The sequence below is a fragment of the Bos taurus genome, chromosome 6, assembly GCF_002263795.3.
Source record: "Bos taurus isolate L1 Dominette 01449 registration number 42190680 breed Hereford chromosome 6, ARS-UCD2.0, whole genome shotgun sequence".
Classification (NCBI taxonomy): Eukaryota; Metazoa; Chordata; class Mammalia; order Artiodactyla; family Bovidae; genus Bos; species Bos taurus.
This window is the reverse complement of record NC_037333.1, coordinates 30281997-30308219: the sequence shown is the minus strand read 5'-3', so window position 1 is coordinate 30308219 and position 26223 is coordinate 30281997. Positions and strand designations below refer to the sequence as shown.

The 26223-nt window shown below is 37.7% G+C and overlaps 1 protein-coding gene across 1 annotated transcript in view; it reads right to left on the bottom strand.

The window, feature by feature from the left end:
• Positions 1–34: 34 nt before the first annotated feature.
• HPGDS (hematopoietic prostaglandin D synthase) overlaps positions 35–26223 on the bottom strand; it is a 40547-nt gene continuing 14358 nt past the window's right edge. Inside the window, exons 3-7 of the mRNA XM_059887730.1 lie at positions 21544–21685; positions 16685–16777; positions 14271–14380; positions 9332–9430; positions 35–5170 (exon numbers count right to left, since the gene is read on the bottom strand). Of these exons, the coding sequence (XP_059743713.1) occupies positions 5006–5170; positions 9332–9430; positions 14271–14380; positions 16685–16777; positions 21544–21676 (600 nt within the window). The 5' untranslated portion in view covers positions 21677–21685 and the 3' untranslated portion in view covers positions 35–5005. The remainder of the gene's footprint in view (positions 5171–9331; positions 9431–14270; positions 14381–16684; positions 16778–21543; positions 21686–26223) is intronic.

Here is a 26223-nt window from a genome sequence, read left to right as displayed (position 1 = left end):
TATTATGTGCTTAATATTGTCTCTTTCTCAGTAAACTGGAATGATTACTTTGGATGTATTCTCATTAGTCCTTTTATTGAACTGATAGCAGTAAAATTCGAAATCCATATTCAGTAAAGACTATATGAAGCCACAGTTGTTGGAGTAATGTTTGGCCAACTGAAGCACCGTATGTTTTTTTAATACAGGTCACACAGGGATAAAAGACATAATGTGTTTTCATAACTCTGAGTTCTGACCCCACAGTCTTGTAACTTTATACCAATAGATATGTATATTGAAACATTAATATTGTTCCTCGTTGGTGTTATTGTATAATGATGATTAGATAAGAGTATCAGGAGATTTGGTTTCCATTTGTGTGACCTTAAGATATTTAAATGGTCTATAAATTAAGGAATTGATTGTTTTAACTTCCCAAAAGGTTATGATTTCTTACTAATTATAAATATAATATGCAACTCATTTCTGCTGTGATTAATTCATGTACTCTCACCCTTGCTTACTTGCTCAGTGAGGAGATGTTTAAATACAGGATGGGATAATGGAATATGTTGTTCTTTTCAGTGAAAAAAAGATGACCTAAAGGTTATGATGATGCTGTGATTGAAATATTTCCTTTTAAAATCTGCTATGGTTGCATTTTCTGTTGAATCATGATATGTGTAAACAGTGGGACTCTATGTTATAGAGTTTTCATAATTTATATAAATATATTTATCACTAAGTTCTATTTTCAATACAGCTTGTTAGAATGTAATTATGTGGAGGAAAATCAATATACATAAGAGGGAAGAAAAGTTTCTACCTTTATTATCTAGAGTATTATTTGAATTTCTTCTGTGAAATACAATTTTTTTTTTCCCTCTAGATTGCCCTGATGACATATATGAGGACTATGCAATGAGAAGTTGCTTACAACCTATTATCATTTCTTAACAGCTACTAACAGTAAGAAAAGTAATCTGAAGAAGCAAGGTACTTGAGAAATACACTTTGTTTTTCAGTGTAATTCTTTGTTTGTTTTTAATTTTTTATCGAAGGATAATAGCTTTACAGAATTTTGTTGTTTTCTGTCAAACCTCAACAAGAATCAGCCATAAGTATACATACATCCTCTCCCTTTTGAAACTCCCTCCTATCTCCCTCCCATCCACCCCTCTAGGTTGATACAGAGCCCTGTTTTGAGTTTCCTGAGCCATACAGCAAATTCCTGTTGGCCATCTGTTTTACATATGGTAATGTAAGTTTCCATGTTACTCTTTCCGTTCATCTCACCCTCTCGTCCCCTCTCCCCACGTCCATAAGTCTATTCTCTGTCTGCTTCTCCATTGTTACCCTGTAAATAAATACTTCAGTACCATTTTTCTAGATTCCGTATATATGTGTTAGAATACGGTATTTATCTTTCTCTTTCTGACTCTCAGTGTAATTCTTAATAATGTGTACAGTAATTTTTTTCCTCAGATTTCATAGAACATTGTTATGAAGAAAGAGGCACCTTAAACAAGATCACAGTTACATGGACTTGCCTTTTCTTTCTTCTTTTCCCATACCCTGTCCCCACTTTTTGCTTCTCAACTATATTCTCTTTCCTCTGCCATTCATTTCATGGATAAGGCTATCTGTTTTGTTAATCTGTTTCCTGATACGACATACTAAGATTAGACAACTCAATAATATTAACATGTATATTGAACTAAAATGTTATTTTTTAATATAATTATGGTTTAAAATAGATTGGGATAATCCAAATATACAGTTTATTGAAAGATTTCTATGTAAATGGCTTGTTTATATGGGTAGTTCTTGTACAGTCATGTAGAACTATAAAAATGATTGAAGTTGAAAGTGTAAAATAATCCTCAGGAAAAATGATTGTTCCATGGCCTTTAAAAATTTTGTCAGCATAAAGTAAATTTATAAGTAAATGAATGAAATAGGAAAACTAATATTTAGTGCTCTGTAAAATATTAGAAACATTGAGAAAATTTTTGTAAAAAATTTATCAAAGTAGTTGGAATGGTACCTTCCTGTAAAACTTGCAGGCAATAATTTTTTTTTTTTTAAACTTTTGCAAATAGTCATAATCCTAGATTTCAATCAGCTTCCAACATTTCATTGCTTTTTCAGTGTTATGAAATAATGGCCCCCTTCCCCGCTGTTTTTTCTTTTTAAGTGGACTTTAGTAGAGGAGATTAGGTTCATAGCAAATTAAGCAGGATGTACAGAGGGTTCCCATGTACTCTTGTCCCCACACAACACAACTTCCCTCGCTATCAACATCTTACACCAAAATGATACTTTTGTTACAATCAGTGAACCTACATTGAGACGACATAATCACCAAAAGTCCATCGATTACACTAAGGTTCACTCTTGATGTTGTATGGTGTATGGGTTTGACAAATGAACCCATTACAGTATCTTGCAGAATAGTCTTACTGCTTTAAAAATCCATTGAAGTTTCCTCCGTGTCTTTTCATGGCTTGATAGCTCATTTCTTTTTAGCACTGAAAAATGTTCTCTTGTTGGGTAAACCACAGTTTTCTTATCCATTAACCTACTAATGGATATTTTGGTTGCTTGAAAGTTGTGGCAATTATTGATGAGGCTACCAACAATATCAGTGTGCTGATTTTCTGGTGGACCTGTTTTCAACTCCCTTGGGCAAATACCAAAGAGTGTGATTGCTGAATCATATGGTAAGAGTATGTTTAATTTTGTAAGAAATTGCCAAACTCTCTGTCAAGGTATATGTACTATTTTGCATTTATATCAGAAATGAATAAAAGTCCCTGTGGCCCCACATCCTTGCCAGCATTTGGTGTTATAGTTTGAATTTTTACCTTTATAATAGGTATGTAATAGTATCTCATTGTTTGCAGTTCCCTGGTAACATATAATGTTGAGCATCTTTTCATATGCTTATTTGCCAGCTGTGTGTCTTTGATGAGGTGTGTATCCAGATGTTTTCGTCTATTTTGTAATCAGGTTGTTTATTTTGTTGTTGATGTTTAAGAGTTCTTTATATATTTTGGATGAAGTCCTTTTGCAGATATTTTCTTATCTGTGCCTTGGCTTCTCATTCTTTTCATCTTCTGTTCTTTTAATGTGAAGGATTTTTCACCAGTCTCACTTCCTCCAGGATATCTTCATCTTTGTCACAACCACTTTCCTCATCTATGTCAGTAAATTTGCCTTACCAAGTTCTTCAGACTGCGTGTGAAGACTGTCTTTCCATTTATGTTCAGTTTGAGTTTCACTCCAGCATTACCACTTTTCTTTACTGCACTTTCATCTTTGTTGGTGAGTTCTCTTTGTCTTTTTTTTTTTAAATACTTTAATTTTATTGGAGTAGAATGGATTTACAATGTTGTTTCACCTGTGCATCTAAGTGATTCAGTTATACATTCAGATATTTTTTAGATTCTTTGGTCATATAAGTAATTACAGTGCTGAGTAGAGTTCCGTGTGCTATACAGTAGGGGGTCCTTGTTGGTTATCGGTCATATACAGTAGTATATGTATGTTCATCCCAAACTCCTAGTTTATTCCCCACTACACACACTTTCATTTTTGGTAACCATAAATTTGTTTTCAATATCTAAGTCTGTTTCTGTTTTGTAAATAAATTCATTTGTATCCTTTTCAGATCCCACATATAAGTGATACTCATGATTTTTTCTGGCTCACTTAACGTGGCGTGGTAATGTCTAGGTCCATCCATGTTGCTGCAAATGGCATTATTTCATTCTGTTGATGGCTGAATAGTATTCTATTATATATATGTTCCACCTCCTAGCCCTCCTCTGTTGATGGACATGTAGGTTGCTTTGATGCCCTGGCTATTGTAAATAGTGCTGTGATGAACATCAGGATGCGTGTGTCTTTTCAGGTTATTGTTTTCTCTGGAAATATGCCCAGGTATATAATTGCTGGATCATATGATAATTCTGGTTTTAGTTTTTAAGGAACTTGCATACTGTTCTCCATAGTGATTATAACAGTTTACATCCCCACCAACAGTGTAAGAGGGTTCTCCTTTCTCCATACCCTTTCCAGTATTTATTATTTATAGACTTGATTTTTGATGATGGCCATTTTGACTACTGTGAGGTGATACCCCATTGAAGCAACAGCTTTGATTCGCATTTCTCTGATAATTAGTGATGGTGAGCATCTTTTCATGTGTTTTTTGGCCATTTTGTGTTTTCTTTGGAGAAATGTCTCTTTAGATCTTTTGCCCATTTTTTGATTGTCAGTTTTTTGACAGAGTTGCATGACCTTTTTGTATATTTTGAAGGTTTAATCCCTTATCTGTCACTTCATTTGCAAGTATTTTCTCCTGAGGGTTGTCTTTTCATTTTGTTAATGGTTTCCTTTGCTGTGGGTGAGTTCCTCTTTTCAATTATCCATTTTTGTAAAATGTCAAGTGGGTTTATCACTGAGAAGCAAGCAGGCAGCACAGCTACACGCGTTGCTGTCTGTGCGTGAATGACAGATGTGCAGTGACCAGTCTCCAGCAGACTCAAAGAAGTGGCGTGATTGGTCATACATCCGTCTGTTATTTACGTAGTGACTTGTGGGCTGAAGCGCTAGCAGCAAACTTTATACTTTATGCAATTACTCATTAATACACCATGGAAACTGAAATCCAAACCATTTCTTTTTTTGGAAAGTATGTGACTAAACCATAGACTGAAATTCATGCATGTCAGAACTAGTGCAAAGCATGGCCTGCCTGTATTGTAAACTATTTTCCCTGCTTATAGATAATGTGAAGCTCTTCTGGAGAAAAAAAGATACTGGAAACAAAAGTCTTTTTTTTTTAATCCCCTTTCCTCCTCTTTTTTCTTTTAATGAGCAGAATATGACAGAAGTGAAAGTGTTGATGGAGTTGAGGGGATGGTGTATGCACATTATGCAGCATGTTGATATAGCTTCTTATCTGATGAGAGTGATGCTGTGAAGAAGAATAAAGGTTGGAGGCGGCCGGCATTACCTAGAGTTTGGTCTGGGGCCTTCGCAGTATCCAGTCAGCGATGGCAGGAATGCTTTGGACTTTCTTCCGTAATGTCACCAGCCTGGGGTGGATGTCCAGCAAATCAGATTTAAAGACCAAAAGTGTGGTACTGCAAATTTCCCAGTAGAAGTCTGCCCAAGTTACCTAGTTTAAAGGAAACAAATTTTCATTGGAATATAAAAGGCCTAATTTCTTAATGTAAAAAAAAAAGTTGTTTTTTAATTCAGAATAGTCTGTAATTACAAAAGCAGAATGTGTATATGATAGAAAATTATAGATAACACCATACTCCCAAGCCCAGAGGTTACTCATATTAACACTTTAGTATAAGGTGGTTTTTCTGTGCATGTGTGTGTGTGTTTACTAAAATGAGATATTACAGTACATACTCTTTTGTAACTTGATTCAATCTCCACCTTTCTGTAACAATACATTTTTATGTTATCTAATACCCTGTCAGTGCTTTTCCATCTGTTTCTCAAATGTCTTTCATAGGACAAACCAGTATCCATTCTGGGACCATGCGTTTCACTTGGTTATATCCTTTAACTCTCAATTCAGAACAGTACCCCCCTTTTTTATTCCATATCATTGAATTATTGAAGATTCTACACTAGTTCTGCACAATGTCCTGCCTTCGGGATTTTTATAATTATTTCATGTTTACCTTGTTCCTTTATATGGCAGAGTAAAAAGGAGTACAGTACAAGTTATCTTTAGACAGTACATGGCTTTAAATTAAATACTTTGGCTAATATAACATTATATTGGATCACATCAGAAGACATAATATATGTCTGACCATTACTATAACTGGCCACTGTACAGTAGGATGATGACAGCCTAGCCCTACTCTTGTATACCTTTTTTGATTATTTGTTTGTTTTGATTTATACACTTGTTTTGTTCCTTTATGACTAGAAACTAATCTGGATCATATTACTTTGGCTCCATATAAATGTCATCAAAGAGTGAAGTTTAAATATGGACTGTTCTTAGTTTTGCTTTTGTGTGGGATTTAACAATTCAGGTTGCTAGTGTTTTATGAACTTGCTCACTAAAAATCTGTCAACATTCATAGGACAGTTTATTGGTTAGAGGATTCAGAATTCAGTCAACAAATATTTATGAAGTACCTACTATGTGCCCTGTACAGGTTAAGTGCTGGGATTGACTAGAGAGCAAGATGTGATGCAAGACCCTTCTCTGATGAAGTTCCCACTTTAGAAGCAGGACGACAATCAGACATGGAAAGTGTGGTGCAGGGGATCGGTCAAGGTGGTGGAGTAGAAAGCTCACCTCCCTGATCTCACCTTCTCTTACAAGTGCACCAGAAATCACAAGTGTCTACAGAACAACCATTGATGAAAAAGACCAGAATCTACCAGAAAAAATCTACAACTAAACACATAAAGAAGGAACTACAGTGAGACAAGTAGGAGGGGCAGATTCATAATATAATTAATCCAGTCCTTTATCCTGCTGGGGACAATTGACAAATTAGAGAATAAACATGCTGCAGAGGTTCTCCCACAGGAGTGACTTCTGAGCCCCAAGTCAGGGCCCCTAGCCCAGGGGTCCAGCACCAGGAAGACAAGACCCCAGAGTATTTGGCTTTGAAGACCAGCAGGGTTTGATTTTGGAAGTTTTCAAACAACTGGGGAAAATAGAAACTTTACTCTTAAGGGGGCATACAAGATCTCACACCAGGATCCAGGGCAAAATCAGCACTTTGATAGGCCAGGTCTATCTACTGGTCTTGAAAAGTCTTCCAGAGAGGCAAGAGGGAAGCTGTGGCTCATGCTTGTCCTCTGTGTTCATACTAGGAACAGAGAAACGGGCAGTAGCCATATATGTGAGCTTTCTACCACATGGACACTGGTAGAAAGTGTTCCCTACTCCTACTCTTACATCTTGGAGAGGGCATTAAGATGTACAGACCATTATGTGTAAAATAAGCTATAAAGAAATATTGTACAACACGGAATATAACCAATATTATATACTATTTATAAATAGAGTGTAAGTTTTAAATTGTGAACCACTATGTTGTATACCAGTAACATAATGTTGCACATCAACTGTACTTCAATTAAACAAAAACCAAAATCCACGTGAAGTGATAAGGGTGATGAAGACAGAGTGATGAGAGGTTCTCAGGTGGTTAGAGAAGTCCTTTAAGAGGTGCCATTTAAGCTAAGGCTTGAATCATAAAAAGATCCAGACGTGCAGTGATTTGGGAATTAAACATTTCAGGCAGAAGGAAGAGTGAGTGTAAAGGCTTGAGTATGACTTGTATTTAAGGGAAAAACAAAACACCAGAGTGTTTGGAACATTTGGAGGAAGGGAGAAAGTGCTGAGAAATGGATAGGAGATAGATTACAAAGAAATTTTAATAAAAAGCAGAAGAAAAAATATTTTTAATCATTAGAAATTGTTCAGTCAATAGGGCAGAGAAAGGAACAAAAGACGTGGCAAGTTTGCTTCTCTGTCTCTTCAGGACTCAGCAGATAGTGACTAGAGTAAGTCCCGAAGTGTGGCCAAAAGCAGTATCTTCTCTCCTAGAATGGTGTCTCGTTTAGAATGGTGTCTCGTTGAAGGCAGGCGCTTCAACTTAACACAGCTTCTCAATCAGATTTAGATTTGAACTTTTTATTGGCAAGACTACTTCATAGGTGACGGTGTGCTCCTCTATTAGCAGGTTCATAATATCTGGTTCTCTCCCTTTTGTGATATTAACAATTGTTGATAGTCAGTGCTTAGATCCATTGATTCTTCATGGGTTGGAAGATAGTGATGGTTTATTTTAATCTCTCCATACTTACTAACTAAAAAACTTATGAAGACAAACATCATCCCATCTTTTTTTTTTTTTATCTTGAGGTTTAATTGGCAAGATAAATGCTTTCTTCAACCCACACACACACACACACACACTTTTTGTTTTTCAGTTTTCTAAATATAGACAGTCTGTCTCTGGCTTACAGTGGTTCAGCTTTACAATTTTTTGACTATCAGATCAGATCAGATGAGTCGCTCAGTCGTGTCCGACTCTTTGCGACCCCATGAATTGCAGCACGCCAGGCCTCCCTATCCATCACCAACTCCCGGAGTTCACTCAGACTCACGTCCATCGAGTCAGTGATGCCATCCAGCCATCTCATCCTCTGTCATCCCCTTCTCTTCCTGCCCCCAATCCCTCCCAGCATCAAAGTCTTTTCCAATGAGTCAGCTCTTCGCATGAGGTGGCCAAAGTACTGGAGTTTCAGCTTTAGCATCATTCCTTCCAAAGAAATCCCAGGGCTGATCTCCTTCAGTGCAAAAATGATACATATTCTGTAGAAACCACACTTTGAATTTTGATCTTTTCCCAGGCTAGTGATACGCTGCGTAGAACTCTCCTGTGATGCTGGGCCGTGGCAGTGAACTATGATCAGGAGGGTAAACAACCGATACACTTAACAACCACTCTGTACCCATACAACCATTCTGTTTTTCACTTTTACTACAGTGTTCAATACTTACATGAGACATTCAGCACTATATTATAAAGGTTTTGTGTTAGACAGTTTTGCTCATCTTTGGCCAGTGAGAGTGTCTACAAGTTGACTTCTAGGTCCTTTTGACACAACTCCAATTTTCGGGTTGTTTTTTTTTTTTTAATAATGAATTTGGTTCTGGTATAACAAAGTATTCCCAGCTCATGTTTTACATTTCCTGTCCCAAACTGAGAATGAGCTGTTTCTCCAAGAAACAGTTACTTTTAGAATTTGGAGACAAGGATCTGCGTCCTAGGGTTGCCCAGGACAAGTAAGTTGGCTATTTTTTCAAGAAAAAGACACACAATGCTTTTTTCTTTACCCTAAAATAAAGTACATTGTGAACTGAAACTGGTGTATGATTAATATTGTTTGCCCTGAGAAAATATTCATAATAAGATGTGTATAGTCAAATCACTCTGTTTTAGCAATGATGATGTTTCTTAAAATAGTTTTTTACTGATAGAGTACAGAGCTATTTCTCCACATACCCTATTCACCAATTTGACACAAGTTCATTTGTTTCACTTTGCTCTAGTTTGTCAGTGATAGCTTTTTAAAATGTTTTTGTTATTGTTATATACTTTAGTACGTTTTTCTAAAGTTAACATCACCAAGAAAGGTTTATTCAAAGAAGTTTAGCTTTTGTCCCTCTAACCTACGTCTACTTCTCTAACCTACTTCTTCCCTATTCAATACATTTTTATAGTTTTTGATTTATCCATATATATGTGCATACATTTTTTAAGATGTAAAACATACTCACAGAGTCACCAATAAGCCACTCGTTTTCCCCTAAGTACGTGTCCAAATTTTGCAGAAGAGGAGGTGCATCACATGTAAGTAGCTCCTTAAATATCTGATTCTAGGGGAGAAAGGAAAGATCACTCTAAGGATAATAGGAAGAAAAAGAGTTGAGGAGGAAATAGATTACATTTTTGTCATCAGTTCTTAGGGTTTTTTTCATTTATCATGACTAAATCATTCATCAGTAAAATCTTTCCATAGTTTTTAATCCTGATTTTTGTTAGTGAAAATTATTCCATTATGTTTTTACATTTCTAAAATCCCCCCACCTTTTTGGGCTCACTCCCTTTAAAGTTAAATAGTGTAACTAAAGGAAAAGAAACTAACTTTATTTTCTTGGGCTAGATTCCTCCAGTTTGGCAGTCTTACACTTAACAGAAGTATTATGCTTTTGGGCCTTTATGAATTTCCTCTCTTTGACTTAACATTGTACCTTAGAGATTCTCTGCCTTGAATATCATCTATAAAATCCATCACCGAGGTGTCCCCTTTTGATAGAATATGTAAGATATTATTACAAAGCAAATAATATCCTTGGGGAAAAAATGAACAAATATACCCACTTAAATAATTATCTTTGTTTTTACTTAAATCTGTGAACAACAAGTAATTTGTTCATGGTGTCTTTCTTGGTAAGAATTGTTTATTTGTTTATATATGAAAACTGGACTGGTTTGTATTGTGGATATGAAATGTAAACTAAACTCAAAAATACTATAAAATATGCATATATCATCAATATTCATAAATGACCCACAATAAAATTGAGCCTTTATTAATGTCAGATAGTGGATAACTCCTTCATCGATTCGCTGAGTTACTATTATGACTTAGCTAGGTAGTACAGATTATTATAATGCCTTATATTGAGGAGCAGAGTTTATAAAAGCTTCAATACACCTGTACATATGTTTGTCACATATCACAAACTGAAGGTTAGGAAGCTTGTCATTATTTTGATTTTATATGCTTTCCGCGGCTCTGTACCACCTTTGTATATATGGTTCTCTCTCTATGGTAAATATATTCATGGTTCTAAAAATAATGGGAGTCCTTTAGCCCCTTATACAAAATTTGTGAGCTGAGAGGCAATAGGCCCAGAAACGTGACATTTCCCACAACTTAGCGTAGCTCAGCATCAGTTGGGGAGGCAGTAGCCAGCTTGGCTGTCCTGGATAGCTGGAAACAGGAGGGAGTTCAGTGGAACAGGATGTAGATGCTGTACAGCTTTCCAGAAACTCCTGTGTGCTCACTTGGCTAATTCTGCTACTTCTCCTGCTGTGCATTTCCACAGTGTAAGAGACACCAGTGCTTTGCATAGGCAGTGCCAGATGAAGTCTTACCTCTACACTCTTGACTTCTCCTTTAGCCTAGGTTCTCTTATTGTCTGTGGTGAGAAATCATCTCAGTCTAATGAAATGTAGACTGCTAAACAGCATAACCATTTGTGTTTTGAGTCATTTTAAACAATATTCACCAGAATAACCTAAAGAAGATAAAATGTTTTTGTGTGCTGTGCTTCGTCATGCAGTCATATCCAACTCTTTGTGACCCCATGGACTGTAGCCCACCAGGCACCTCTGTCCATGGGGATCCTCCAGGCAAGAATGCCTGGAGTGGGTTGCCGTGCCCTCCTTCAGGGGATCTTTGCCACCCAGGGATCAAACCCAGGTCTCCCACATTGCAGACAGCTTCTTTACCATCTGAGCTACCAGGGAAGTCCCCAAAATATTATTATACATCTTTTTAAAGTATATTTTCTGATAAAGCCTCGATAGCCATTCTTATACTTGATGGACTCAGATTTTTCCTACCTCCTCCTCCGAAGTTATAAGGCAGTAGATTTGTGCACACTGAAAAGTTATTGCTATAGTTTTCTATCAAACAACCTTTACAGGGTTTAAGGAGGTTTGTATATTTCTCCAAAGTACCATTTTAAAATCCACACTTAGCAAAATCATTTAGTATTGGAAATGGGCCACTGATGTTCCTTCAGTCCTGCTTACCCTTCGTCCCCCACCCACAAACCCCTGCCTTGTTCTTCAGATGAGAAAACTGAAACAAATGCATTGTATAACCACAGAAATTCTAGTGAGAGCTTCAAGGATTTTCAGTGTGACCAATGCACAGAGACAAATTTTGCCTGTAAGTTTAACTTTCTTAAATTTTAAATTAGAAACGGAATTTTTATCACTGATACATTTATAATTAAATAAATTTGATAGATTTTGTTTTAAGCACATATAATAAGAGGACTATCTTGACTGTTTTTCATCTTTACTGTTTTCAGGAGTCTGCTTTTGAAAGTTTTACCTGACCACAAGGTGGCAGCTATGCAACCACTACAGAAGAGACTAAGTGACAAGATACAAAAGAACTGTGTTATTTTTCATTGTATTCTGGTCAGATCCTGCTTTACTAATCAGATAATCCAATAGTCTGGCTATTTGCAGTAATTCTGCAACACATTGTCCATTCATATGATTTATTCATAAACTTGAATTATGTCCTGTGAATGTTGGGTTTTATTTTGTTTTGTGGTAGGTAGTATGTAAAAGCACTGTTATTCTAACACAAAGGTAAAGTTACTCTCATCATAAATGTTCAAAGACATTTTCCTTTGGGAGATTACTTCTGTTATGGAGCCTCAATCACAGAAAGGTACAAAGTAGAGAAATAGAGAAAGGCAAGCCAACACGGGACAAAAACCTTTAGATACTTTTTTTCTAAATTGAAGATTATATATATCTGCTTGTTTCTGCATTTATAAGGATGGGTGAAATGTAGATGTCATGTCTGACAAAAGAAAAAATAAGCACTGAAGTATATAATACTACTATTAATAACTAATATTTAGTCAACACTTTCCACCTAGCCATGGATACTCTACTATTTAATCCTCCCAACATACTTCAAGTGGGCTTCCCTGCTGTCTCAGAGGGTAAAGCGTCTGCCTGCAATGTGCAAGACCCGCGTTCAATCTCTGAATTTGAAAGATCCCCTGGAGAAGGAAATGGCAACCCACTCCAGTATTCTTGCCTAGAGAATCCCATGGATGGAGAAGCCTGGTAGGCTACAGTTCACAGGGTTGCAAAGAGTCGGACATGACTGAGTGACTAATACTTCAAAGTAGATTGTATGCTATCCCTACTTTACAGACATTGAATATGAAAATTTGATAGGGAGTTAAGTGACAACTGGTAAAAAGAGAATCAGGGTTCAAGCCTGGCAGTCTAACTCTAGAGCCCAAATGTGTTTCTATCATCAAGGCTGAGCCTTTATTTAACACTTTGCTCTGGTTAGTCAAGTATGTGTGTGTATATATGCATGTGTGGGTGTCTCCCCACACACCTTATATTTATATCAAGGAACCAGTAAATGTGAATACTTTTATGTTCCAAATATCTCTGTTTAAATCAGAGGGTCCTAATCAAACGGTATTTAGAATAAATGGTGGTGGTGGTGGTGGTTTAGTTACCAAGTCATGTCTGACTCTTGTGACCCCATGGATTGTAGCCCACCAGGCTCCTCTGTCCATGGGATTGTCCAGGCAAAAATACTGGAGTGGGTTGCCATTTCCTTCTCCAAGTAAATATGCTTAAGTAAACTAATAAGACTGCCATTTGTTCTGTGCTGTAGCTTTTCTTTGGTGGCTCAGATGGTAAAGAATCTGTGTGCAATGCAGGAGACTTGGGTTTCATCCCTGGGTGGAGAAGATGCCCTGGAGAAGGGAATGGCTACCCACTCCAGTATCCTGCCTGGAGAATTCCATGGACAAAGGAGACTGGCGGGCTACAGTCCATGGGGTCACAAATGGTCACAGCTGAGCAACTAACCCTTTCACTTTATTTAAGCTATAACATGTACATAATAAATATTCCTGCACAGCTGTTTTGAATGGCTGCTGGCCCTGTGACATTACACTCAGTGGTTAAGAACGTGGAGCCTGAGCCACAGTGTCTGGGATTTGAATTCTACATGTACCACTTACCAGCTAAATAACCTTAGGCAAGTTATTTACACTTCTACTTGAACCTCCATTTCTTCATCTGGAAAATGAGGATAACAGTTTCCAATATTTAAAATGATGCAGCCTTGATGATAAAAGATATGAATACTGGGGATGTGCCTCAAGTAAACAAAGGAGTAAATAAAAACAGAGGAAAGCATCCAGGAAACAGGACCCTAGCTCAAGAGAAAGATGTTCCTGGGATGGCAGTGAAGGGAAGTCCAATGGTGAAAGCTGTGCAAAAACCTAGACAGCTCTACAAAGGAGAATGACAATCTCTGGCTGGATATCTCCAAGGAAATAATGGAAACAACAGATTATCTGATATCATTGACTTTGCGGAATACAGTATTGGCAGGCTATTGGGTAGTGTGGGAAGGTTCACCAATAAAAGTGAAAAAGAAGCAAATGAAAAAAGCCAATTACTCCTTAGAGGAAAGGGAGAAAGGAAATATAGGCACAGTTCTGCACACTATTTTCATAGGCATTGTAATGTAATGACTGTCGATTTCACCACAAAATTTTAATATTAGGAGTTTGGAAGAAGGGAATCAGAATGACTGCGTAGGAGATAGATTCTCATTAGTCTCATAAGTCTATCAAAACTAAAATTTGTGAATCAGAGAAAGCCATATTTACACATCCTATATGGAGATGTCTAAATCCTAAAGAAACAGATAAACGTGTTAAAGCGAGGGCTGCCCCTGAGGAAGGGTTAATACAAAGAGGTGGGGCAGGAATCACAGTAGTACTTTGTTTTAAACTTTTTACTATAACTTGATATTTTAAAACTAGAGGTATGTTTTACTTTGATAAAAAGGAACTTTTAAAAGCACCTAACATAACATCTGGCAAATGGATATGATTAATAGCAAACTGATCACATTACTTTTATATCTTGTCTTTTCTCTGTCCAAGGAAAACGAGACATGAAATCATCCAGTGTGTCCACAATTGCATCCACTTGACATTGTTCAAGTTCTGTTTTTCCAGCCAAATCTACGGAATAGAGAGAGGACATTTTATGCCCAAGAATATACTCAATTTAATTTACCATTGTAAAGCTTTTTTGTAAAAGGCAGCATATTCATATGGTTCAAAAATTCTGAACAGTATACAGTAAAAGTATCCAGTGAAAAGTAACTTCCACCTCTGCTCCCATTCACTTCATTTTGTTCCTTACCTACCTATCATATTGGTAACCATTTTCATTCATTTATCTTATATTATTCTATTGTTTCTTAGTGAAAATAAGAATACGTATCCCACTCAGCATGCACCTCTCCCCATGTATCCTAGTTTTTCCTACAAGTTCTTTAAGGGCATCCTTGCCCTTTTTTCAGGCACATAGGATTCCTTTAAGTGGAAGTGCCACTATTTACTTAACTAGCCTCAACTGATTAGGTTTGTTTCCAGTCTTTTCCTAGTACAAGCAATACTACAGTAAACAACCTATACATATATTATCATTTATCTTGTAGAAAGAATTACTCCTACTTGTACAGATAGTTTTTTGTCAAGAGCATGTGTTTGCTTTCTAGAAACTATAAGTTTAAAATAATACAGATAGCTTGGTTTTGTTTTGTTTTTTTCTGCCATTTGATCAACATTTTGCTAAGGAATCATTGGTCTTCCTAAATATATTTTCATTGGTGTCAATTTAAAATGCTTCTGTGTAGAAGCATGCTGAATTGGTTGCATTTCTGCAAAGGAAACATTAGCAAAATGAAAAGAACCCACTGAATGGGAGAAAATATTTTCAAATGATATGATCTATAAGGGATTAATACCCAACATATATAAACAGTTCATACAATTCAGCATCAAAAAGAATCCAATTAAAGAATGGGCAGAACTGAATGGACATTTTTCCAAAGACGAAATGCAGATGACCAACAGGCACATGAGAAGATGCTCAGCGTCACTAAGCATCAGGGAAATGCAAATGAAAACCATGATGAGGTATCGCATCACTCCTGTCAGGATGGCTGTCCTCAAAAAGAACATAAATAACAAATGTTGGCAAGGATATGGAGGAAAAGGAACCCTCCTACACTGTTGGCGGAATAGGTGTGGTCACTGTGGAGAGCAGCAGGGAGGTTTCTCAAAAAACCGAAAATAGAACTACCACATGATTCACCAGTTCCAATCCTGGACGTGTATCTGGAGAAGATAAAAACTCTTAACTTGAAAAGATACGTGCACCCCAGTGTTAAAGCAGTGTTATGTACAATTGCCAAGATAAGGAAGCAACCTAAGAGTCCATCAAGAGAGAAATGGATAATGAAGGTATGGTGGTTTTGAGAATCAGGATGTCTCTGGCCAGGTGGTGCATGCTCAGGGATCTGTTAACACACCGTGCCCTTGAGAAACAACCTGGGTTTGTATATTAATGACATGGTATATTATATGAAATTAAAAGACGCTTGCTCCTTGGAAGAAAAGCTATGACCAACCTAGACAACATATTAAAAAGCAGAGACATTACTTTGCCAAAAAGGTCTATCTACTCAAAGCTGTGGTTTTTCCAGTAGTCATGTACGAATGTGAGAGTTGGACCATAAAGAAAGCTGAGTGCTGAAGAATTGATGGTTTTGAACTGTGATGTTGGAGAAAACTATTGAGAGTCCCTTAGACTGCAAGGAGATCACACCAGTCAATCCTAAAGGAAATGAGTCCTGAATATTCATTGGAAGGACTGATGCTGAAGCTGAAACTCCAATACTTTGGCCACAGGCTGCAAAGAACTGACTCATTGGGAAAGACCCTGATGCTGGGAAAGATTAAAGGTGGGAGGATAAGGGGATGATATGGTTGGATGGCATCACTGACTTGATGGGTAAGTTTGAGTAAGCTCCAAGTTAATGATGGACAGGGATGTCTGGCATGCTACAGTCCATGGGCTTGCAAAGAGTCAGACACAACTGAACGACTGAACAAGACTGAACTGATGCCTCGTGTATTTCCTGTTAATTTCTGATAACTTAAGATATGCACTCTAGCAAAAGTTTGGGTTCAGATACATCTGTCTAATTTTTCAGCTATATTCCAAGAAGGGATTGAGAACAAGGAGGTGTGGGGCAGGAGAGACTGGGCAATATAAGATAAAATTAATTGTCTAGGGAACTCAGGGAAAATGAAACTGATAGAGCTGGTATATTTATAATAACTTGGCATTTAATCCCGTTATCCCTTGCACTGTATAGTTTAATCTCATTCAGTAGTAGAGCTGCTAAATGAATAGTAAATATATGCCATGCATTTTTCAGTTATCAAGAACCTTAAACATAAAGAATATATTACCTGTGTTTCTGGTCAAGTATCTTGCAATTGCTAGACTCTGGTGAAGGTTAAGTCCATCAACTTCCAAAATGGGGATTTTGCCAAATGGAAGAGCTTAAAATAAAATAACCAAATAATCAACTTCCAGAACAAAATCAAGTCATAATACTTTTGTTTTACTGATAATTGTGGAAACAAAGCATGAGAGTAACATCGCAGAATTCTTGAATATTTATTCTGTAAGGGATATTGTTAGTTAGTCATGTCCTACTCTCTGTGACCCCATGGACTGAGCCCGGTGCCAGGCTCCTCTCTCCATGAAATTCTGTAGGCAAGAATACTAGAGTGGGTTGCATTTCCTTCTCCACGGGACCATCCGTACCCAGGGATCAAACCCAGGTCTCCTAAATTGCAGGCAAATTCTTTACCCTCTAAGCTACCAGGGAGCCTATCTAGTGTAGGGGTCCCCAACCTCTGGGATCTAATCCTGGTGACCTGAGTTGATGTAATAATAATAGAAATAAAGTGCACAATAAATGTAATGCACTCGAAGCACCCCAAAACCATCACCACCCCCACCCTGGTCTACAGAAAAACCGTCTTCCTGAATCTAGTCCCTGGTTGGGGGTTAGTGGAATCTTTACATTTCACAAGTTTAAAAAAAAACTTGTTAGAAAAAGAAGCTGGCTCACAGATACAGAGGACAAACAGTGGTTACCGGTGGAGAGAGGAAAGAGGGGACAGGCGATATAGGGGTGGAGAAGTAAGAAGGACAGAGTATTATGTATAAGATGAGCTTCAAGGATATATTGTACAAAGTGGGGAATATAGCCAATATTTTATAGTAACCATAAATGGGCTATAACATTTAAAAATTGTGAATCACTATATTGTACATCTGCAACTTACATTGTATGGCAACTATACTTCAAATTTTTTTAAAAAGGGGGGGTGGAATGAGTTGTTAGAAGAACTGCTATAGAGTTAGTGACAGAACTGGGTCTAAAATCCAGGTTTACATCAATGCTTAGATACATTAACTCACATACTTACTGTATAATTTTTTTAAAAAACTTCTCTTTTAAAGTCTCATTAATTTTTCAGTCTTCTGAGATTATATAAATTATTCTTTAAAACCATAGTCTGAGGAATATGGAGTGTTTTGATAATTGAGTTATGGTAAGGAATTTAGCCAAATGCTGATTCTGATGAGGGGCTTTGAAGTATATAGTAAGGCAACAAACATATTTGTACAAATATACAACAGACTCAGAGAACGTGTATTAATATTTCTCTGTAAATCCTACTTTGTTTTCTTATCGAAACCTATTATATTTTTGTCAGCAAGTAATTTTTATTCTTTATTACAGAAACATTCTAAGTTGAAGATAAATACAAATTCTACCACAAAATTATAACCATTTTAACATTTTAATTGCTTTCCCATATACATGTAAATTGGAGTAGCAAATGGCAACCCACTCCAGTATTCTTGCCTGGAAAATTCCATGGGCAGAGGAGACTGGCAGGCTACAGTTAGTGGGGTTGCAGAGTCGGAAACGACTGAGCAACTGAGCACACATGCATACATATAAATACAGAATCATAATGTACAGAATGTGTGTAAACCACTTGTTTTTTCATTAGATGATACCTTTCCTTTTTTCTTTTTTTTACTTCTGTTTTTCCCTGCTTGTCTGCACCGTGCAGCCTGGGGGAATCTTAGTTCACCAGCCAGGGATCAAACCTGTATCCCCTGCCATGGAAGCGCCGAGTCTTAACCACTGGACTGCCAGGAAGGTCCCTGATAATACCTTTTTAAATCTTTCTAAATCAATAAAACACCATCTTTTGAACAGCGTGCACTTTGCCATATGAATTAATCACGATTTTCCCTACCTGTGTCTTGCTTGCTCAGTTGCTTCAGTCGTGTCTGATTCTACAACCCTAAGGACTGTAGCCTGCCAGGTTCCTCTGTCCATGGCAAGAATACCGGCAGTGGGATGCCATTTCCTCCTGGCAGGGGATCTTCCTGACCCAGGGATTGAACTATCATCTCCTGTATTGCAGCTGGATTGTTTACCACTGAGCCACCTTAGGTTTGGGCATAAAATTATTTTGGAATGAGGGAAAAGAATAAAGTGCCACTTATAATCCCACAACCCTAATTCAACCGCTAGCATCAGCCTTCAAGTGTCTTTCATATGCACTGAATAGTGCCTGAACTACAGTTCACACCGAGAATAAAAACCTTGCATGCCTCTTACTGTTCTAGGTGTTTAAGAGACTCGGTAAGCAAAACAAAGTCCCAAATAAAGCTGGCACAAATTGTGATGCCTTATTTGAAGCATATGATGAAGAATAAATAACATGCCTAGCATTTTGGGGGTTTTTCCCTTGTGCTAGTCATTGTACTAAATATCGAACGTGCCCATTAGGTCTTCAGGTACTTACAACAGCTCTATAAAGTAGGTATTAACTACCATCTTGTTTTATAAATGAGGAAAAGTTATACAAAAAGCCCAGGTCACACACCTGGTAAAGGTGAGATCCAAACTGAGGTCAGTTGGAACTCTTGCTCAGCTGTTTTTAGTTCTAAGAGCCATGTTTTGAGACAGATATTAAAACTCAGAGCAACCCCAGAGGATAGTATCCAAGTTAGAAAGGGTCTGAAAATCACATTATATGAGGATTGGCTTAAGAACTTCACACTATTCACTGAAGGAGACAGAACAAACTAAATGGAACATAAAAGCCATCTCCAATATGGCACAACTGTCAAATGGAAAGAAAAATCTTACTTATTCTAACTATCTCTAAAATGCAGAACCAGAACCAAAAAAAAAATTCTTTTTCCAAAAAGAAAATTTTAAAGGGCATATTTTAACTCAAGATCAAGAATAATTATTTTACCGTTGGAACTGTTAACAGTGGAATGTGTTTTCTTATGAGATGGTAAGCATTCAGCTACTGGAAGCCTTTGAGCCAAGCTTGGGATGATTGCCAACAGTTGGAATACAGGGCTGCATCTAACAAGAAGAAATTTAAGAAGACAAATACGAAGTCCTTTATTTGGTTCCAGAAAGAAATAATTTCAGGGTGTTGGAGTTGTAACTTAACAGGAACACCTGTCAAAAAGCTTTAAGAGATTTAGTGATGCTGAACATAAAGCCTCAGTGTGCTATAGCTGCCAAAATAGCTACTGTGATCTTGGTAAAATGTCTTAGAAAAATGTCTCAACTTGTGCCAGGAGTGATCGTCCCAGTCTACTGTGTGCTCTTCTCATGTCTGGAACATTGTGTTTCCCCATAGGTGCCACACGTAAAATAGCAGAGTCTAGCAGGAGCCTGTTCTACTTGGGTGGTGAGGAAACCCAAACCAGGGGAAACAAATAAATAAATCTCCTCTTCAGGAAGAGCAGACAGTTGTCCCTTGAACCTACATGTGATTGCATATCTCAGTCTATAGGAATCAGTGTCTAAATAAAGAAGGCAGGGAAGGTTGGACTTAATTTCACAATAATCAGAGAAACAATCAAGGAAGTTCCAAAAGTTGATATCTAAACAGAGATACACGTGCATGAGTTACCTGGGGACTTGGTTCTGGATTCAGCCAAAGACTGTCTTTATCTTCAGATCATTTTCATTGAGCTGTCTACACAGCAATGGCTTTCTCTCTGATGTTTTAAAGATTCTAAATTTCTTCAAATAATTGGATGTGAGAGAAAAAAAAATTTGTTCTCCCTTATTTAAATGGTAATTCCAAGACCAATATGTGAAAGCCATATGGAGATAATTTCAGTTTTGTATAAGGAAGTTTCTTTTAAAAGTTTTCCTCCCCTCTACTTTCTGTTCTCCCTTTCCAGAATTTCATGGAAATGTTGCACCTTTTAAACTGACTGATTCTCAATTGTCCTTATTTTTCTCTTATTTTTCATTTTTTCCCTGTTGTGTTTTCTGGAGGATTTACTTACTTTTCATCATTTTATTTGTCTGTTTGTATAAGACATTAACTGAAGAAAATTTTGTCTCTGAACATTCCTTTTAGGTTGTATAGAATATCTTCTCTTTTCTCTGAGGATGGTATATTTTTTTTTAAGTTGTTTTCTTTCTACACTGTCTTGACATCTTCAGAGATGAAAACAATTTCCATCTCCTACTTCAGAGATGGACTCAATAGTTCTAAGGTTCTTCCTACCCCTCTTTGCCAGTGATTGGTTCAGAAATGGGCACATGGACCAGCCTGAGCCAGTGAGACATGACAGGTTTGCTGAGGTCTCCTGGGAAAATTTTTTTTCCTTCTGGGAACACCTAAGGGAGCAGTGTTAAGTTTTCTCCTATAACCTCTCAAGATTGCTGCTCAACACTGCCAGGCTGGAATTTCAGCAAATATATTGCTAGAGCTTCATGATTCAGCCAACACAGTGAGGGGGAAAACTGAATAAAGCCATCCTTGGACCCTGGCCTTCTGGATTTTCAGTTATGTGATATAATTTATGTCCTTGTTATTTAAGCCATTTGGTTTCCTGTTAAAGCAGCTTATCTGACCCATTGTCCAAATGCTATTGATAGCTGAGCAAGCCCAGTCAATTCCAATGGTCAAAAGTTTAACTTCTGTGTTCCTCCATTTCAGCTCTTCTGATGGAGCTTTATGTTCAGTTATTTTGATCTGCTCCCTCTGTCAAGTGTGTGTTTTCACCGCAAGTAGGAAATTTTCTGGGTCACATAGCATTTATTTAACTTGCCTGAACTGCTGTTTAAAATGTAAAGCTACATAAGATCTAAAAACCTTTATATTTTCTTTCCCCCTGAGGAGAGACAAAAGGTTCTAGAAACATTTCCTCTTCACACATTTCCATCAACAATGTTTATGCTACTTACTTGACTTGATTTCAGGCCAATCAGCTTGTTCTATTCTGTGGTCTTCATATTTTATGTCCAAATATGCAAATATATAACGAATAATTTCTGCTCTCCCCCTCATATTAAAATAAATGAGTTTGTAGTTTGGCATGGTGTGATTCTGGAAAGAGTGAAATAGAGCAATTATTTTAACAGCTCTCTAGAGATGTTTCAACGTTTTTCTTGAAGGACTTTTTGAAAAATTTATGACATTGTCTGAGATAACCGGAGACATTAGAGGATATTTCAAAACCAGAATTATAAATCATTATCTTAATAATATATGGGGAAGATTTGATAGAAATAAGATCCTGACTCTCTTTAAGAACTAGCTGGAACATTTCAGTGAAATAACCAAATCCAGGTTTTATTTATAAAAAGATATCAGAGAGTACCTATACATCAAACTTTGGAGAATGGAGTCAAAAACTTTGCATTTTAGGATTTTTTTTTTCTTCTGCCTCTAGACACTTGTAATGAATGGTGTTTGACATCTGCTTTGTTGTTTGCTTTGGTGACACAGCTGAGTTTGTGGGGACAGCTGGGTAAGGATTGCAAGGGCAGGGTACACACAAGAGGCATGTAAACCAGCATGTCGATTTGTCATGCTGTGATTTCCCCCACCCCATTGCTTTTTCCTGAAGGAAGGGAAGACTAGGGGAAATAACTGCTCTCTTCTCTTACTGCATCCATACTGCTGAGTTCTATTGTGTTGCTTCCACATACAAACAGACCCCATATTGGGGACCTCTGTTGGGATGGGATGATGGTGAGCTTATTTCTTTATTCCCTCTGCAGAGGAGCTAAGAAGAAAGACACAAATATTTCTTACATTTCAGGAAGTTTGCTAAAACAGGCTATATTGGTTAGATGGAGGTCGTCATAATTTTGTGAGTTTTTTGTAATTTGTACAATTTCATTTCTATTGTCTATAAACATTTTGTAATTATAAGCACTAATAGTAGAATGTATTGCAATCTTATAATGATTAGGCAACTGAAACACATTTTCATTTTTCCACTTAGTTTCTGTGTGCCTTTGGCTGAGTCAACATAGTAGTATCTCCAAATTTCACAGTCCACTTTTTATAAATAGAGATACTAATATAGAGTTGGAGATTTAATGAGGTAACACATGTACAGCATTTAGCACAAAGCTAGACACTGAATTTTTAGCTGTTAATAATTTTGAATTCATTCTACTCAAGAATAAACACCATGATTACAACACACAAAATTTTAATTAAATAAAAATAATAAATAGCATTTATTTATTTAAAGTGCTGAGCTTAAATAGTGTATTCTCTACTAAGGAAGTCTTTCAGAGATATGAATGGAATATTAGATAAAAAGTTGGCTGAATTTGGAATGCAAAGTTCCATCTGAAATCACTTCACATAAAAGATAAAACACAAATTTGGAATGCTTATGGGGAATAACTGTCTGATTGTTTATCTAGACCCCCTCCGGATCCAGGAAACAGTGATGGCAATTTCTAGCAAATCTATTTCTCTAGGCCCAGGTTTTTTCATATCTAGATGCTGTGGAGGTGGCGCTCCTTGTAAGAGACAGAGTCACCCTACAGTCTGCGTCCTGTCCACTTCCATTAGCTAGTCGAGTCCCCACCCAAGTGAAAGGTGGCACATACCACACATCAGTATGTGAGGGAATGTTCGCTAAAGAATTCACTAAACTAATGAAAATTCCAAGGTTTCCAGCCCCAAATTCCTTTGGGATGAAATATGCATATAGGAAATCCACATTGGGGCACTAAATTAAGTGCCCCTCAGAACAATGAGGTTGTTTTCCAAGTTTCTTGGAAATATTGAGCTTAGAAATAGTGGAAAATATATGAGAACAAAAAAAAATAGTGGATAAAAATGTAAAGTAATACATATCTTTCTGAAAAAAATTTTACATAAGCAAAATGAAGGATCCACATTTATGCAGGATACAAAATGTAATTGTTAGGATTCCTTGGTCTATTTGTTTAAAATCTGAAAAGAACAAAAATAGCTCTTAGAGTGGAAGTGTTGTTCTTAATTGGAGTTTTTATTTGAAAAGCATTTCATGTTGGGGTCCTTTAATTGGACTGGAACCTGGTGATCCAGAGTCAACGATAAGTAAGTGAAAGAAGGAAAGAGGCTAATATTCCCTGGGTTATGCAGCTAGCTTCTGCGCTCCAGGGAATCAGCCAAAAAAGAGAGAGAGAGAGAGAAGGACACAGGGACCCAAGTCTCTGGTGGAACAAGGATGCTTTATGTACTCATCTCACACACTAGTAGAGTAATGCTCAAAATTCTCCAAGCCAGGCTTCAGCAATAGGTGAACCATGAACTTCCTGATGTTCAAGCTGGTTTTAGAAAAGGTAGAGGAACCAGAGATCAAATTGCCAACATCCGCTGGATCATAGAAAAAGAGAGTTCCAGAAAAACATCTATTTCTCCTTTATTAACTATACCAAAGCCTTTAACTGTATGGATCACAATAAACTGTGGAAAATTCTGAAAGAGATGGGAATACCAAAACACCTGATCTGCCTCTTGAGAAATTTGTATGCAGGTCAGGAAGCAACAGTTAGAACTGGACATGGAACAACAGACTGATTCCAAATAGGAAAAGGAGTTCGTCAAGGCTGTATATTGTTGCCCTGTTTATTTAACTTCTATGCAGAGTACATCATGAGAAACGCTGGACTGGAAGAGACACAAGCTGGAATCAAGATTGCCGGGAGAAATATCAATAACCTCAGATATGCAGATGACACCACCCTTATGGCAGAAAGTGAAGAGGAACTCAAAAGCCTCTTGATGAAAGTGAAAGTGGAGAGGGAAAAAGTTGGCTTAAAGCTCAATATTCAGAAAACGAAGATCATGGCATCCGGTCCCATCAGTTCATGGGAAATAGATTGGGAAACAGTGGAAACAGTGTCAGACTTTATTTTTTTGGGCTCCAAAATCACTGCAGATGGTGACTGCAGCCATGAAATTAAAAGACGCTTACTCCTTGGAAGGAAAGTTATATCCAACCTAGATAGCACATTCAAAAGCAGAGACATTACTTTGCCAACAAAGGTCTGTCTAGTCAAGGCTATGGTTTTTCCGGTGGTCATGTATGGATATGAGAGTTGGGCTGTGAAGAAGGCTGAGCGCCGAAGAATTGATGCTTTTGAACTGTGATGTTGGAGAAGACTCTTGAGAGTCCCTTGGACTGCAAGGAGATCCAACCAGTCCATTTTGAAGGAGATCAGCCCTGGGATTTCTTTGGAAGGAATGATGCTAAAGCTGAAACTCCAGTACTTTGGCCACCTCATGCGAAGAGTTGACTCATTGGAAAAGACTCTGATGCTGGAAGGGATTGGGGACAGGAGGAGAAGGGGATGACAGAGGATGAGATGGCTGGATGGCATCACTGATTCGATGGACGTGAGTTTGAGTGAACTCCGGGAGTTGGTGATGGACAGGGAGGGCTGGCATGCTGTGATTCATGGGGTCGCAAAGAGTCGGACTCGACTGAGTGACTGATCTGATCTGATATATACTGTGCGGTAGTTTGAGCATTCTTTGACATTGCCTTTCTTTGGGATCGGAATGAAAACTGACCTTTTCCAGTCCTATGGCCACTGCTGAGTTTTCCAAATTTGCTGGCATATTGAGTGCAGCACTTTCACAGCATCATCTTTCAAGATTTGAAAGAGCTCAACTGGAATTCCATCACCTCCACTGGCTTTGTTCGTAGTGATGCTTTCTAAGGCCCACTTGACTTCACATTCCAGGATGTCTGGCTCTAGGTCAGTGATCACACCATCGTGATTATCTGGGTCGTGAAGATCTTTCTTGTACAGTTCTTCTGTGTATTCTTGCCACCTCTTCTTGATATCTTCTGCTTCTGTTAGGTCCATACAATTTCTGTCCTTTATCGAGTCCATCTTTGCATGAAATGTTCCCTTGGTATCTCTAATTTTCTTGAAGAGATCTCTAGTCTTTCCCATTCTGTTGTTTTCCTCTATTTCTTTGCTGCAGCCATGAAATTAAAAGACGCTTACTCCTTGGAAGGAAAGTTGTGACCAACCTAGATAGCATATTCAAAAGCAGAGACGTTACTTTGCCAACAAAGGTCCGTCTAGTCAAGGCTATGGTTTTTCCTGTGGTCATGTATGGATGTGAGAGTTGGACTGTGAAGAAGGCTGAGCACCGAAGAATTGATGCTTTTAGATTGTGATGTTGGAGAAGACTCTTGAGAGTCCCTTGGACTGCAAGGAGATCCAACCAGTCCATTCTGAAGGAGATCAGCCCTGGGATTTCTTTGGAAGGAATGATGCTAAAGCTGAAACTCCAGTACTTTGGCCACCTCATGTGAAGAGTTGACTCATTGGAAAAGACTCTAACGCTGGGAGGGATTAGGGGCAGGAGGAGAAGGGGATGACAGAGGATGAGATGGCTGGATGGCATCACTGATTCAATGGACGTGAGTTTGAGTGAACTCTGGGAGTTGGTGATGGACAGGGAGGCCTGGCGTGCTGCGAATCATGCTGCGATTCATAGGGTCACAAGGAGTCAGACACGACTAAGCAACTGAACTGAACTGATATATACTGTATTACAAGGTAGCTTCTTCAGATAAAGATCAAAAGACCAGGTTTTACAAGTTACCAAGGAAA